At 45.2% G+C, this 17,326-nt stretch overlaps 1 protein-coding gene and 1 long non-coding RNA gene across 2 annotated transcripts; one reads left to right on the forward strand and one right to left on the reverse strand.

The window, feature by feature from the left end:
- Positions 1–1,384: 1,384 nt before the first annotated feature.
- Positions 1,385–2,012, forward strand: LOC124666839. Its single transcript, XR_006991062.1, has 2 exons — positions 1,385–1,492; positions 1,586–2,012. It is a non-coding gene; the product is annotated as an uncharacterized LOC124666839 (long non-coding RNA).
- On the reverse strand, positions 1,419–5,259 carry LOC124666838 (pectin acetylesterase 3-like). Its single transcript, XM_047204169.1, has 9 exons — positions 5,053–5,259; positions 3,401–3,483; positions 3,063–3,192; positions 2,674–2,962; positions 2,472–2,586; positions 2,251–2,328; positions 2,018–2,123; positions 1,744–1,892; positions 1,419–1,656 (listed from the first exon to the last, which is right to left on the reverse strand). Exons 1-9 carry the CDS (start codon positions 5,249–5,251, stop codon positions 1,555–1,557), a joined length of 1,251 nt encoding a protein of 416 aa, XP_047060125.1. The 5' UTR covers positions 5,252–5,259; the 3' UTR covers positions 1,419–1,554.
- Between the last annotated feature and the right edge of the window lie 12,067 nt (positions 5,260–17,326).

Here is a 17,326-nt window from a genome sequence, read left to right on the forward strand (position 1 = left end):
AAAAAACGTTCCAGTCGCGTCCTCCAAAGACCATTTTGTTCGGCGCGCCCCGATACGGTGTCCGGCCCCGAGCCCATCCCCGTCCCACAGGGGACGCTCCGGGCATGCCGGACACAACGAAAAGCGAGGCAAACCGACGCGGGCCCGACGCGTTAGCGGCTCGGAAGCCTAAAACTCTGTCGCCTACCTTTGGTCAAGCGACGTTAATGGCGTCTCTGTTTTCCCATGCGACGCAGGGACGTGTCTCGTCGTGCATGGCCGTGTGGCCGTCCGCGCCGGCGTTATTGCGTGCAACCACCCTGCTGCCGCCGCTGTACATTAAGACGCCATGCGGTTCGTCCCAATCTCTCACCGCTCCCAAACCTTCTCGTCGCCGTCGCCTCCCCCCTCCCAGATCTTCTCCTCGCCGCTCCAGACAATGTCGACCTCGTCCTCCCGCAAGATCGCCGCCGCGAACGGCTTCGGCCGCGGCAGCCTAACCGTGCCGGAGGCGTGGGCGTTGTACCACGCCCAATATCCAGTCCCGCCGGACATGCGGCTGCCAAGCAGCGGCGGCTAGAAGATGGCCGTGAACGGCATTGGCGTCCCGCCGCCGCCGAAGCCGGGCACGGAGCAATGGAGGGACGGCATCGACGCCGTACTCGTCCTCCTCGCACTCTTCTTCCTCAGAACCGGCGTGATCGACGCCGTCCTCGTCGTACCGCTCGACGCCCTACACCGTCCCCAAACGGGAGGTGAAGGAGGAGCCGGCGACGCCCGTGAATACGAGGCGTGGCGGCAGCGGCAGCCGGCGGCAGCAAGGGAGGCGCGGCGGCGCCCTCCTCATCCCGAAGCCGGAGGTGAAGGAGGAGCCGGAGGAAGCGTCGCGAGCGCGGCGCCGCCGGCGGAGTACGAGCGGCAGCAGCGGCTCATCGCCAGCAGCGACGACCCCGAGGACTGCCCAGGTCTGCGGGCGGCGTTCTTGGCGTCGTTCAACGACAAGGACGCCTGGAGGGGCAACGTCGAGACGACGATCGCCATGTCCATCCGCGACTCCGGCAAGCCGCTCGTGGACCTCACCGACGACGGCGAGGCAGGACCAAGCGGCTTGGTGAAGGACGAGCCCGTCCCCGAGCGCGTCAAGCAGGAGGTCGTCACCGACGAGATGTACAACTTCCAGCAGTACTACGACGCCTCCGGCCGCCGCAAGTGGTTCTAGATTAGGTTTAGTTTAAATTTAGTCAAATTTCGTTCGAGTCTATGTAAGTTTGGACGAATCTAATCGAATCTCGTTAAGTTTAAAATTTCCGAAATTTTGTTTAGGGGATGCGACTGGGGAGCGACGTCCCCCAAACGCTCAATCCGACGCGTTTTGGGACGCTTTGGGCGACGCGGCTGGAGATGCTCTTAGAGTTGGTTTATTCGGCAGCAGCAGCGAATTGCATGGATCTGCACGTTTGCCTCGTGCCGAACGAGTTGACAGAAAAAGTAAATGAGCTTGGTACAAGACATGGTAAGAGCAATCACTCTGCTGTAGTGTACTGCTCCTTGTTGTTTTTATCAAATCAGTTTTTCTCACATGTCGTGATGGCATGTATTGTCGCAGGGGTAGGGGCAATCGATGGCCTTCACTTCCGCCCGCCCAAAGTACCAGTCACCCACAGATTTCCCGATATCCTGCAAACGCAAGAACAACACAATTTACATGGACGTACCAGTGCTTGATATAAGCGAGTTCAAACACAGCTGGTTGCTAGCAGGTACCTTGTTTTGAATAGCAGGAGAGCCATTTGCGTTCCAGGTGGCATGGTTCTCGGACTGGCCGTGAATGAAGCATGAGTTTATGAAGAACCCGTTGCTGTGCTTGGAACCGGAGAAACCTTGAACAGTCGCCACCATCTGGCCCCTGAAAGCTACACCCATAGTATAGTCCGAGACACGTGACACCCGAATTCAGATCATCTTTTTGACCAGCATATGCAAGCATCATCGTGTGGGACGATGCATTGCCAATTTTAAACTGTATCAATGTATGTACCTTGCAAGAATGTGATCTGGGATGCGTCGCAGGCTAAGCGGTTGGACTTACAGGCTCGCCAGGCGCCGTTGTGGTCAGCCATGTTTGGTGCAAGGCTTTCCCGGATCTGAATTACATTTGCCCTTGTCAGAATGTATTGCCTGTATATGTAGGTGTATTGGAACTTTGGAAGGAGATAGTATAGTAGTAGCTAGATTTGGATGATATATGTCAGGTGAGAAAACTTGCTGTACCTGCCATGTATCGTAGGCCGCATTTAGCAGGAATATCGGGGTATTTATGCTGCCGATTATATTTTGTGGGAAGAAGCACTGCATGGGTTCATGAAGAAGGAAGGTAGGGAGGTAAGTTAAGATGAGATGGGACAACAATCAGCATGTGCAAATACATAGGGATCTCAAATACTACATGTGCATGCACGCATGCAAATGATCTACAGTATATATATACACACCGATGTGGCGTCGAGACGAGCAGTGCAACTCTTGGGCAGGTTCTGAGCCACTCCATGGGTGGCTATGACGCGCCCATAGTAGGATCTCAAGGTACGGCCGCCGGAGACGTCCACGCTGCAAGCATGCATACGACATGGCAGGTGAAAAACAGTAAATCATTGGTGTAGGATGAGCATTGTAAATTGGAGCATGAGCATGTACGCGTCGAGGAAGAGCCCTGCATCGGCGAGGCACTTGACGGTGGTTCTCCGGCCGGCGAAGAAGGTGCTGAACTGGTCGCAATGCAGCATCACCGCTAGCGCCCCAGCGGAGGTACCAGTCAGCAGCACTTTGTCTGCGGAGGCCATCCCAATGGAGAGGAAGTACTGAATGGCGGCGTTGAAGATGCGCTGGCCCCGGAAATACAGTCTGTTGCGGGCGTCATAGCCTTCGCCGGCGAAAGACGCGCCGTCGCAGTACCGGATCATCACCCGGTTCCAGTTGTAGAAATCTAATTAACATGCATATATATGCGCAAACGTTAGTTTGACAAAAGTTATGGAATTCTCGGATGGAGTATTAGCTAGTTAGACTGGAGTGAGTGTAGGTACCAGGGTTGTCGACAGGGCTGGAGCTCAGGATGCCCGCGAAGTACATCTGCTTGTCCATAAGATTTGACGACCCGAGGCGGCTCGCCTTGCGATACAGGCATCCGGCCACGCTGTCGCACCAGCCGCCTCCCTGCACGAACGCACGTACGTACAGCTTTACCATGGAGTTGCTAAAATGTACTCCTCCTCTTTGTAGTTTTTAACGAGGTTTTAGTTTAAATTTGAAAAAGCAACGACACGTATCAGATTTGCTAATATTTACCATGGAGTTGCTAATATTTAGAGGGAGGAGTAGGCACGTATCAGATTTGGGACACACCACACGTATAAGTAAGTACCTCTAGGTCGATGATCCATCTGTTCTTCCCTGCACCGAAGCCCGGGTCCATGTGGTAAGCCGGTGGTGTCCCATCGATGCACACTGCATCCATCGATTTACAAATACGTTGCCGTTACATATATGTGGATACTAGCTGCAGCCGTACACGTGCAATATAGGCATATTTTGCCATGGTAATTCTACTCCCTTTGGCACACAGTAGTAATACAAAAAAAAAATTGGACCTAACGAGGAAACACTCAAGTTTTCAAGTAACTGAAAACAAAATTATGCGTGGTTATAAAATCGTGGAAATCGTAGGAAAGATAATACAAGCCGTGGTTAAAAATATGTAATACTATGTACTTTAAAACTTAAGAATCAAGGAAATCATACATACAAGATAAATGGTTTGAAATGTTGCAAAAGAATTTAATCAATCTTCCTTGGCAACCTACTGATCCCCTGTTCCAAATTACCTTTGCACCTTTGAGCTTAGTCGAAGTGAAAATGATCAATTATACAAAAAAAAATCAACATCCACAATACCAAATGCATGTAATATATGCATATATTTTTTTATAGTTATTGTAACAAAATTGCTTTTTATAGATGTTGATATCTTTTCAGTATATCTGTTCAGTATATCTTTTATAATTATATATCTGTTCAAACGTTACTAAGTTTGACTAAACTGGGAAAGCAGGGGTAGCATAGTAGCGCCAAATTAATGTTAATAATTTTATGGATTGATAGGACATACTACTACATATTAGGCTGACCATAGTGCTAGTATCATAGCTAGTACTCACAAAAATGATGATGTGGTACCTAATTAAGGAGGAGAGAGGAGATTAGAGTAACATAGGTGGATACTGTATCATAGCACATATCACAAGAAAATTTAATGCCAAACAAATCTTGTACACAAATTTGCATTGAGATTTTAAAAAACAATAAATATAGCATGACTATGATACTACCCACTATAAAGATAGTATCATACACAAATATCATATGCATGATACTACTACATAATACTTACCACTATGACCAGCCTTATGGGAGTTAATATGCAATTAAGACAGGATAGGTAAGGATCCTACCAAATCCATGAGATATTGCATTGGAGTTTAATATAAAATCTAGACTCAACCAAAAAATCCGTATCTTTTATTATTCATAGATATCGATATAGATATGCATTTCAAAAACCATTTAGAATGTTTGAATTTATATTCGGTGCAAATTTAGATGGTCGATAGTGGAATTTGACATGTTAGATTTGAAAGCGGGAAAAGTTGAATCTCTGATACTGGTTTTCACCTAATTCTTTATTAATTACGCCGCAATATTATTTTAGGTGAAAAATGAAAAACACTTGTCAGTTGCTTGAAAAAAGGATGACATTTCGATGTTCATTTTTCTCATTTTTGTTGTATTTGTTTCTGTTTGAGGTATGAGTATGATTGGAGCCTGCAGCATGCATGCCAGCCGCACTAGATCGAGGTACTCGCGAGCGATCGTAATAGGACCGTGAGGATACTGATCGGATTGGACATATATTTGGAACTATAATCCTTCCAAACTGAAGTGGTTTGGTCTGCCGACTTGTCATTGGACATGGACATAACACAAAACGAAAACCGAAGGACACATGGATGTACGTACCGGCTCCCTTGTTGACGGCCGATGTGAGGAGGGTGATAGGCACCGGCAGGTTGGGTGCCGCCGCAAGCCTCCTCCTACCACCGCTGCTCTCGTGCCCATGGGCGGCCGCCTGGGTGCACCCTAGGAGGATGGAAAGCCCCACAAGAAAAAGCTTGATCATCTCCATCTTCTTCCCCATCTCCAACAATGGGCTGTCCATCTGGTGACTCTCTCTACCTGGAGGCTCCTAGAAATATATCAATCGGATCGGTTAAGAAGAAGCTAGCAAGTATTGATGACATTCAAACGCCACCCGAAGGCATTAATCAGCTTGGTCAAGGAAAATAAGGAGGGTATACTGTATTAAACTCAGCGAGCGCATTTATGCATGTATCCAATTTATACCCTGCGTGCAGATCTAGCAAAAGGAATGGCCACACCGCCTGGGAGCCTAGCTACAATTTTGCTTCCATATATATATATATACGCCAGCTCGCCAGCACGGAATTGAACACGTGGAGCTTCCAGATATGTGTCTTTGTACAAGAAAGTCAATCACACAGCTAGGACTGGGATATTCGGAGTGCCATCCATCTCAACTCCTCTCGGTCCATCGTCCATATCCAAGCGAACCTTATCACTATCTAAGTACTCCCTCCGTTCTTTTTTAATTGACTCGAATTTAGTACAAGTTTGTACTAAATCCGAGTCAATTAAAAAGGAACGGAGGGAGTATATACCAATGCATGAACAGATTTCTCAGCACACACGCATGCATGATCATGTCATGGGATGATCTATCCAGCCATCCAGGAATCTCTACAACGGTGTACAAGCTGGAGACATCCTACAAGGATCAAGATATACACATATGTACACAGCACACACGCCGCGAGTAAGGAAGAACTGCTCGCTCAGAGCATCTCCACTGGGCGCCCCATAGCGGCTCCGACAACGTTTTGGGCGCCGGTGGCCAAAATAAGCTCATACCGGCGCGCCCCAAAAAACGTCAGCTAGTTTTCGAGCCCAATAGAAGAGCTGGTAACCCCATGCCAGCCCCTTCTTGGAGGGCGCGGATCGGTCGCGCCGCGCCTCGCGGCACGTCAAAAACCGCGTGTGGGCTCCGCATGGCAGCCAGACACACCGCTTTCCCCACCTCCCACCCACACCCGATTCGACTGCCACCCCTCTAGATCGCCACCGTCGCCGTCGTGCCCCCTGCTTGCAATAGATACGACACGGCCGTACCCCCTCGACCGGCGGCTGCTGTTTCGACCATTGCTGCACAATCACCCCACCCGCAAGGTGTTCATCGGATTGCCGCGATGGACAACAATGCCGAGATGATGGTGCAGGTGTTCATGGAGGAGCAGAACGCTGAGGTTGCCCGGCGGCAACAGCAGTAGCTGATTCTGACGAGCTTGCTCCGTGTTCGCCAGCCTTTGTTCGGCGTGCGTCAATGCGACTGCTCAAAGCCAGGCAAGAGGAGGAACATCAACCGGCATCGTCAAGCCGGCGCCATGCTGTTTGACGCTAACTATTTCGCCGACGACGCGGCTCATTCGCCGAAGGAATTTTGGTGCCGGTTTAGGATGAACAAGGATCTGTTCATGAAGATTGTCTTCGGCGTTAGGGAGTACGACGACTATTTCATGATCAAGCAAGATTGTACAGGTTTGTGGGGCTTCACCTTAATCCAGAAGTGCACTGCTGCAATGCACTGTCTTGCATACGGAGCTCCTCCAGATACAACCAATGACTACATGCGGATAGCGAAGTCGACATGTTCACAAACTCTCTACATGTTTTGCCGAGTCGTCACAACGGTGTTTGTCAAAGACTATTTGTGAGCACCAAAGGCAGATGATAAAACTCGGATCCTGGAACATAATGCAGCACGAGGGTTTCCTGGAATGCTCGGAAGCATTGACTGTATGCATTGGTGCTGGAAGAATTGCCCTTTTCTTGGCAAGGGATCTACAAGGGGCATACTGGTGAGTGCAGTGTCATTCTCGAGGCGGTGGCAGACCATGACCTCTGGATTTGACATGCTTTTTTGGCATGGCAGGAACAAACAATGATATCAACGTGTTGCAGCGCTCTCCAGTGTTTTCTAGGCTAGCTGAGGGACAAGCTCATGCCGTGAACTTTGAGGTAAACGGCCACGCATACAACAAGGGGTACTATCTAGATGATGGTATCTACCCGATGTACGCTACATTTATGAAGACAATCCCGGCTCTAGCTTTGGTGATGGACGCTTATTTTGCAACATGTCAGGAAGCAGCACGCAAAGATGTTGAGCGTGCTTTTGGGGTGCTTCAGTGTAACATCACAACTTTTCAAATCAATAAAGAAGATCAATTCCCTTTCCCAAATTTTGGAGCCAACAAAAAATTTGAATTGAATTACTTAGTGTGCATAGTGATCATGCATGTATGTTGTGATTTTTGCCATGATTGTTTGTTTGAAGTGTTGGACATGATTCCAAACCCTAAACCCTACCCCTTTTCAAAATTAAAGAGAAACAAAGAAAAAAATAAAATAAAAAGAGAAGCACATATGGGCATATAGCCATATTTGCAAATCTTGGCCTATGCCATGATCCACTTTGATTAAATGGTTTGAAACCCTAAATAAACTCAACCGAACACTCAAGAAACCCAAAGGAATACATTTTGGTCAAAGAAAATCAAAACAAATAAAAATAAAATCAAAAATCAAGTCACATATGATAATGGTCACTTGTGACAATTTTAACATGATGCCCACTTCGAACCCCTGTGGTTATTATTTCCTAAACTAAACCTTCTCATCTTTTCGCACAGATCTATAGTACTCATAAAGGTGAACAACTTGGTGTTGACCAACCTTGCTGATTCAAATTCAAATGAATTTAAATGGCATTCAAAGTGGCAACTTTGAAACAGATTATAGATCATCCCAAATTTGATTTTCACCAAACCTTCTCCAATTTTCAAACCAAGGACATCAGTAGGTGCCAAATATTATTTGATTCACACCCATAAAATATTTTGGCAAAATTCAAATTCAAAGTTCTTGCGGCCATTTTTACAAACACCTTATGTGCAAGAATTGGTTATGTGCATACACTCTATTATCCTTTGGATTTTTGCCTAAACCATCACTCCTCTGTCAACCACAGTGCCCTCTTGCATCCCCTGGACCAAGCCAAGCACCAGCACCAATGATCACTAATGATCATGGCAATGCCAAGCCCATGCCATGAGCTCATGCCACTCCTCATGCCAACCCCTCTCTCCACTCACCTCTGGCCTACATCACCATGTCCTGGAGCTTGCCCTTCATCCCCTGACCCTGCTGGTACAAGCCATCGACCAAGGAGAGCGTAGCAAAGCCCTGGCCAGGACGTGCCCACGACGCTCTGTGACGCCAGCGCGCGCACGAACACGCCCACGGCCACGGGCACGCCAGAACACGAGCTCGCCTCGTCGTTACTGACCTCCCCTCGCCCTCTCCTCTCGCACACGCACTCACCAGGACCACAACAACCTCCCAGACATGAACACTCGAGCCGGAGAGCCCTGTCGCCGTCGTCCTCGTCGCCGACGTCCGCCACGGTACTGCCAGCACATGTCACGCGCCCTATCGCGTTCGACCACCATTTTCTGTGCCGAGACGCCCACGCCTTTGAGCCGCTGTAGCACCGTCGCCACCATCGCCATGTCTGTGAGCCTCAGCACCTCTCGCCCGATAGAGCACTCCCCCGCCCAAATTCTTCACACCAATCGCTTCCTCTCCTCTCACTGAGCCTCCTCGAGCACTGCCACACCCCAATTTGACACACACCGCCCCAATCGATCGCCGGAGTACCGCGGAGCCGTCGCAGAAGGAGCTGGAGACTGGCACCACCCCAGGAGTTTCCGCCGGTACCAGGAGCTTCGCCGTCGTCGACAACGTCGCTCTACCACCTCGCCGACGATCGCCGGACCTCCGGTGAGCCGCCGACCCCCTAGGTTCACCGCTAGTAGGGTTGGATCTCATCGTTGACGACGATGAACCTCAGCCGTAGATCTTGATTCTAATCCGACGGATCTCTTTCAAACATACCGATTCGGGAATTATGAGCCAATGACATGTGGGGTCCGCTCTCAGGCCGCCCGCGCGTGCGAGATGCGCTGCTGGGCCGGCCCGTTTTTCTTTTACTCCCTGGCCCGTTAGCGTTTCTAGCCGAAGCCCACTGATTTGAATTCTGTTTAATTAGTTTATTCAAATTCAAATACTGCTGTTGTGTTCAAAATTGAATAAAAGCAAATCTACAAATCCAATTTGGGTGATTCCAATTTTGTGTGAAAGTAGATGAAAAGATCTAGCCAATCCCACTGGTCTCAAACCCTAATTCATTGCAGAGACATTGCAACAAAAATAACAAGGCAGTACCTTTTCAAAATTCAAACAATTATTAAGAATCAACCATAATGAATTTTGAGGTGATTCCAATTCTCATAATTCACATTTCAAAAACTCTATTTGATTATGCAAAAATATGACATAGTTACTTCATATGATCATGGGCTAGATTCAAATAATGGCTATGTAGTCATTTCTAGCTCATTTAAATGATTTCAAAATTAATATTTCAAATCTATGAGATGTAGCATCTCATTTAAATCACTTTCCCAAGTAATTTGATGTGAGGTTATGACCTTGGTTACATGGCCTCATATTTTGTTATTTGAGGATATTAAATCTTAGTAATTTTAAATGAGAGGAAATTATTTTCCCAACACTAAATAAAGAAAACCCTAGTATGATGTTGAGTGATGATTGTGATGATGATAGATCATCTTGAGTGAGCCATTAAGGCTAACTAGTCCCCTTAAGTATTGATTGATGATTGTTACCTCGTATCTGTTTATAGACGCTAGTACCGAAGACTACGAGGAGGAGGAGGTCTTCTACGAAGAAGAAGAGGAACACTTTGATCACTGTACCAACCAAGGCAAGCTCTACTAATGCCAAGTTACTAGTGCAAGATACCATGGCACTAGTATTTTTGTTTAAAGTTTTATTCTTCCAAGTCCAAGTTTTTATCTTGCAAACTTTTATTTTGGTTAGCAAGGCTTACTTGTTGTAGTTAACTGGTGTCTAAATGTAGAGTACCACAAGAGCTTCAAACTTAGCCTAGCAAGCTAAACTTTAGATAGCACCCCTCATGATTAGTTGCTAGTGCTAAAGCTAAAATTGACTACTCTAGATGGGAACTTGTGAATCAAATGACTTTGAAAACCTTGGAATGATGAGTCATTCTATTGAAAGTTTTGAAGGTAAATATGACCCCTGAATGACAATGTGTATTTCATAAAAACTGATGGTTGGGTTCGGATGCGATACCATTCCAATTTTAGAGTACCCCCACAATACCTGATTATGGGTAAGGCTTTAGCTGGAAATTTATGTATGTTAGTATGGGTTCCCTCTGAACAAGTGTCATAGAGGTTATGCTGAGGCTGCCTCCACTGAAAATAAAATGACATGAAAAAGAGATGAATGTCCTACCCAAACCCTTTGCAGTTCCTAGGATGGCAGTTTGCCATCACTAGGAGGCCAAGCTCATAGGGGAGGTGCCTATACTAGGGTATGTAAGTGAAAGGTTAATGGTTGATGATCCACATACTGAGTATGATGATTCAGGGCTATCCCTGACGGATGTAATCAAAAGTTGTGGCACAAGAGTACGACCTCTGCAGAGTGTTAAACTATTCGAATAGCCACGTCCGCAATCATGGACAGTTGGATGGCCATACTGTTCCGTTGTCAGATATTTTCCAAAAATGAATGGTGACTTGAAAGGTGAACTTGACTTGATCACAACAGAGTTGTGGGAATGACACTAATGTTCCCACTTGAGTAAGTCTAGGTAAATAAAGAGTCTTGACTAGTAAGTGTTTATGAAATTGGCTTTGTGCAAATGAACCTAGAGATTAAAACCCATGTTAGAGCTATTAGTATTTCTATTAGTGTAGTTTGCGAGTACTTTAAAAGTACTCATGGCTTTGTCCCTGGCTATTCAAATGGCCAGACTATGAAGAGGAGAACCAGTACCAAGAAGGTGGACAGCAGGATGTCTACGATAACTAGGACTACCTCCCGACGTTAAGCGTTGCCTGTGGAACAGATGGACCACTACTCCGTATCTTCCGCTATGTGTTATGTATTTGATCTTTAGATCAATTGTTGTATTAAGACTGGATCATGTGATCCTTTGATGTAAGACTATTATGGTTTGTAATGAATGATGTGTTGTGATATGAACTTATTATGTATCGCAAAAACAATCTTCCTGGGATTGCGATGTACGGCATAATAGGCATGTGGAATTAAAAATCCGGGTGTTGACAAGTTGGTATCAGAGCCATTGTTTGACCTTAGGAGGCCATAGTTAGAATGGACGTCTGAAAAACTTAGTTTCAAAACAAATGTAGTGAATATTTCTGAAAACTTATTCTCACTCTTGTCTTTGAGATCTTTTCAAAAAGGGAAATCCATGCTCTACTTTTCCTTGTAATTCTACATAAAGTTTTGACACACTTGCACTTCTCTAACTTACTCATCCAATTCACCTACAGATGGAGCAGCTCAACCACACCAAGTTTTACCAGCTGGGCAACGGAGGAAGCCTGATCTTTGAGAGGGACTTGGAGGCCTTAGCTGAGTATCTCGAGCTCCCGCACCCGGAGTTCTTTGGAGGACAAGTCAATGATCAGCCTGGAGGGCAACTGCAGTGGGTCGTAGTTGCAGACCTGAGAGGGAAGCTGGAGCCACCTATGTCCGAGAGGATCCAGTTCTCCTTGAGGGAGAACAACTGGCTGGATGGACTAGCTCGAGCCATGCAGGAAGCACTTGCCCGTCTGTGTGGGCAGAATGTGAACCAGATCAAGGGAACCCGCTTCGCCCACCTTGCAAGGCATGACTCAATGGGAGCGCCAATGGATCTGTCACCTCACCCAGAAGTGAAGTACCATGTGGAGCACCTTGACTTCATGCTGTGCGAGACTCGCAAGGAGCTGGACAACTCCCGCGCCTATGCCAACCAGACGTACCTGCACCAGTCGCAGCAGACCGATACCATCAAGATCCTTGCCAAGGAGCGCAAGACTCTTCGCCGTCAGCATGTGAAGAAGGACTACACCATTGCTCACCTCCGCGCCAAGATAGCATCCCTGGAGGAGACTGTCAAGGCACATGAGACCCAACTGAAGGACCTGGAAGGAGAAAGTGAAGACATCCAGGGAAATGATGCAGCCTACCTAAGCGATGATGATGACTTTGAGGAAGATGAAGACCTGGACTTCCACACTGATGTGGAGGGCTATGAGTTCATGGAAGCCGGAGTGGATGACTTCATTCCGATAGAAGTGGACGAGGAGCCCATGGATTCAGATGAGGAGTAGTATCACTAGAGCACTTGCGTAGGTATGAGTTTGTATCTGTCCCCTTGTATCGTAGAATGAAGAAATGGTTCTTAAAATCATTGGTGTGTTAGCTTGTAATGTTGTTTGGAATGAATGAAAGTGTTGTTTGATTTCAACATGTCAAGTACTCAAGTTTTAAACTTTTTGAACTTTACCCAAACAAGCCATAGAAAATTCCCTCTTATCTTATGATCTACCTCAATATTCAGATGGCCCCTCCAACCCGCAACAACAATCCAGATGCGCTGATGCAGATGCTACAAATGATGGTGGCGGATAGAGAAGTCGAGAGAGCTGAGCGACAAGCCAACCTTGCCGTACTGCAGCAGATAGCCCAGAACAACCAAGGACATGGACATCATGATTATCCTGGATCTAAGTTGAAGAACTTCCAGAATACTAATCCTCCAATGTTTAGCAAGACTGAAGAGCCACTAGATGCAGATGACTGGCTCCAATCAATGGAGAACAACCTGGAAGTTGCAGGAGTTGAAGCTGCTGAGAAAGTACTGTTTGCCAACCACTATCTGTCAGGACCTGCCAGAGCCTGGTGGAACAGTGCCCGTGCAATGAATGGAGGACAAATGATGACTTGGGCGGACTTCAAGCTCAAGTTCAGCAGATACCATGTGCCACCGGGTCTGATTAAGAAGATGAGAGACGAGTTCCGCGAACTCAAGCAAGGAAGGATGTCCGTGGTGGAATACCGTGACAGATTCATTACTCTGTCTAGGTGCGCCCCGGATGAGACCGACACCAATGAGAAGAAGAAAGAAAGATTTCTGAATGGACTGCATGATGAGATGCAGACAGTGCTGGTGAACATCCAGTTTACCGACCTGGAAGCCTTAGTTGACTCAGCCATTCAGATGGAAGGAAAGCTCAACCAGGCCAATGAGAACCGCAAGCGCAGAATGATGAACCAGAGTGGGCCCTGATACGTCTCAAACGTATCTATAATTTCTTATGTTCCATGCTACTTTTATGATGATACTCACATGTTTTATACACACTTTATGTCATATTTACGCATTTTCCGGCACTAACCTATTGACGAGATGCCGAAGTGCCGATTCTCGTTTTACTGCTGTTTTTGGTTTCGAAATCCTACAAAGGAAATATTCTCGGAATCGGACCAAATCAACGCCCAATATCTTATTTTTCCCGGAAGCTTCCAGAGCACCGAAGAGGGGCCAGAGAGGAGCCAGGGGGGCCCCACCCCACAAGGCGGCGCGGCCAAGGGGGGGCGCCCCCCTATGGTGTGGGTCCCCCAGGGCCCTTCCGACTTCGCCTCTTCGCCCATATAAGCCTTCGTGACCTAAAAATTCGACACGAATAAGCCACAATACGAGAAAAGTTCCAGAGCCGCCGCCATCACGAAACTTCGTTTCGGGGGACAGAAGTCTCTGTTCCGGCACGCCGCCGGGATGGGGAATTGCCCCCGGAAGGCATCTCCATCGACACCACCGCCATCTTCATCAACGCTGTTGTCTCCCATGATGAGGAGGGAGTAGTTCTCCCCCGAGGCTGAGGGCTCTACCGTAGCTATGTGGTTCATCTCTCTCTCCCATGTGATCTTTATGTGATCATGAGCTTTGTGATCTAGTTGAATATCATCTATGTGCTACTCTAGTGATGTTATTAAAATAGTCTATTCCTCCTCCATGATGTAATGTTGACAGTGTGTGCATCATGTAGTACTTGGCATAGGTTATGATTGTAATCTCTTGTACATTATGGAGTTAACTATTACTATGATAGTATTGATGCAATCTATTCCCCCTTTCATAGCCCGACGGTGACGAGTGTGCATGCTATGTTAGTACTCAGTATAATTGCAATGGTCTATTATGCACTCTAAGGTTACTTAAATATGAACACCGAATGTTGTGGAGCTTGTTAACTCCGGCTTGAGGGAGCTCTTGTAGCCCTACACAATGAATGGTGTTTGTCATCCAACAAGAGAGTGTAGAGAAAGTAGCATTTGTCTATTCAGTTATGTGATCAATGTTGAGAGTGTCCACTAGTGAAAGTATGATCCCTAGGCCTTGTTTCTAAGCATCGAAACTCCGTTTGTTTACTGTTCTACTGCATGTTTACTCGCTGCCATATTTTATTCAGATTGTTATTACCACTCATATTCATCCATATCACTTGCATTTTACTATCTCTTCGCCGAACTAGTGCACCTATACATCTGACAAGTGTATTAGGTGTGTTGGGGACACAAGAGACTTCTTGTATCGTAATTGCAGGGTTGCTTGAGAGGGATATGTTTGACCTCTACCTCCCTGAGTTCGATAAACCTTGGGTGATTCACTTAAGGGAAACTTGCTGCTGTTCTACAAACCTCTACTCTTGGAGGCCCAACACTGTCTACAGGAATAGAAGCGTGCGTAGACATCAAGCTAGGAGTAAGGTAAAAGGTATTCACATCCTCCGACTACTAAGCTATTTCTTAGCACTGTTGCCGGTGTGTGAGTGCTCGAAGCTATTTCCTTTAGATCCTGCAATTGCATCTTTTTGTTTCTTGTTTTCACTAGTTAGGCTTAATGGAAAACAACAAAAAAGTTAGAGATCTTTATAAACTTTATATTGAATTAGGACATGATGTGTTTGAAGAGAGAATTAAAAAATCCATGGAACTTTGTTTGCAAAATAGCAATGTTATTAGCATGAACTCTTTGAATACTATTATTGCTAATGCTATGGAAGAATTTAAGCTTGGGGAAGCTGGTTTTGATGAGCATGATATTTTTAGTCCCCCAAGCATGGAGGAGAAAATTTACTTTGATGATACTTTGCCTCCCATTTATGATGATTATAATGATAGTGGTATTTTGGTGCCACCTACTATGGAGGATAAATTTTATTATGAATATACTATGCCTCCTATATTTGATGATGAGAATAATAATGATAGCTACTTTGTTGAATTTGCTCCCACTACAATTAATAAGAATGACTATGCTTATGTTGGGAGTAGTAATTATTTTATGCATGAGACTCATGATAAGAATGCTTTATGTGATAGTTATATTGTTGAGTTTGTTCATGATGCTACTGGAAATTTTTATGAGAGAGGAAAATATGGTTGTAGAAATTTTCATGGTACTAAAACACCTCTCTATATGCTGAAAATTTTGAAGTTACTTGTGTTTTATCTTCCTATGCTTGTCACTTTGTTCTACATGAATTTATTTGTGTACAAGATTCCTATGCATAGGAAGTGGGTTAGAAATAAATGAGTTTTGAACTTGCTTTTGATGCTCTCTTTTGCTTCAACTCTTATTTCTTGCGAGTGCATCATTAAAATTGTTGAGCCCATCTTAATGGCTATAAAGAAAGCACTTCTTGGGAGATAACCCATGTTTTATTTTGCTACTGTTTTGTTGTGTCTTGGAAGTTGTTACTACTGTAGCAACCTCTCCTTATCTTTATTTTATTGCATTGTTGTGCCATGTAAAGTCTTTGATAGTAAAGTCAATACTAGATTTGGATTACTGTGCAGAAACAGATTTCTTACTGTCACGAAATTGAGCAGCCCCTTCTGTAGGTAACTTAGAAAAATCTGCCAATTTACGTACGTGATCCTCATATATGTACGCAACTTTCATTCAATTTGAGCTTTTTCATCTGAGCAAGTTAAGTGCCCCAGAAAAATTCGTCTTTACGGACTGTTCTGTTTTGACAGATTCTGCCTTTCATTTCGCATTGCCTGTTTTGCTATGTTTGATGGATTTCTTTGTTCCATTAACTTTCAGTAGCTTTGTGCAATGTCCAGAAGTGTTAATAATGATTATGTCACCTCTGAATATGTGAATTTTTGATTATGTACTAACCTTCTAATGAGTTTGTTTTGAGTTTGGTGTGGAGGAAGTTTTCAAGGATCAAGAGAGGAGGATGATACAATATGATCAAGAAGAGTGAAAAGTCTAAGCTTGGGGATGCCCCCATGGTTCATCCCTGCATATTTCAAGAAGACTCAAGCATCTAAGCTTGGGGATGCCCAAGGCATCCCCTTCATCAACAACTTATCAGGTCACCTCTAGTGAAACTATATTTTTATTCCATCACATCTTATGTGCTTTACTTGGAGCGTCTGTGTGCTTTTATTTTTGTTTTGTTATTTTCATTCTCTGAATAAATTCATGATTATGTGGGAGAGAGACACGCTCCGCTTTTTCATTTGAACACTTGTGTTCTTAGCTTTACTTTTAATGTTCATGGCGAAGGTTGAAACTGCTTCATTCATTGTTATTTGGTTGGAAACAAAAAATGCTTCATGTGGTAATTGGTATAATGTCTTGAATAATTTTATACTTGGCAATTTTTGTGCTCATATAGATCATGTTTAAGCTCTTGCATCATGTACTTTGCACCTATTAATGAAGAACTACACAGAGCTTGTTAAAATTTGGTTTGCATGATTGGTTTCTCTAGAGTCTAGATATTTTCTGGTTAAGGTGTTTGAACAACAAGGAGACAACGTAGAGTCTTATAATGCTTGCAATATGTTCTTATGTAAGTTTTGCTGTACCGGTTCATACTTGAGTTTGCTTCAAACAACCTTGCTAGCCTAAGCCTTGTATTGAGAGGAATTCTTCTCGTGCATCCAAAACCTTGAGCCAAAAACTATGCCATTTGTGTCCACCATACCTACCTACTACATGGTATTTCTCAGCCATTCCAAAGTAAATTACTTGAGTGCTACCTTTAAAATTCTATTGTTTGTCTTTGCAATATATAGCTCATGGGAAAATAGCCTTAAAAACTATTGTGGTGAAGAATATGTAGCTTATGTATCTTATTTCTTATAAGTTGCTTGTTGAGCGGTA

Source organism: Lolium rigidum, chromosome 6, assembly GCF_022539505.1.
Source record: "Lolium rigidum isolate FL_2022 chromosome 6, APGP_CSIRO_Lrig_0.1, whole genome shotgun sequence".
Classification (NCBI taxonomy): domain Eukaryota; kingdom Viridiplantae; phylum Streptophyta; class Magnoliopsida; order Poales; family Poaceae; genus Lolium; species Lolium rigidum.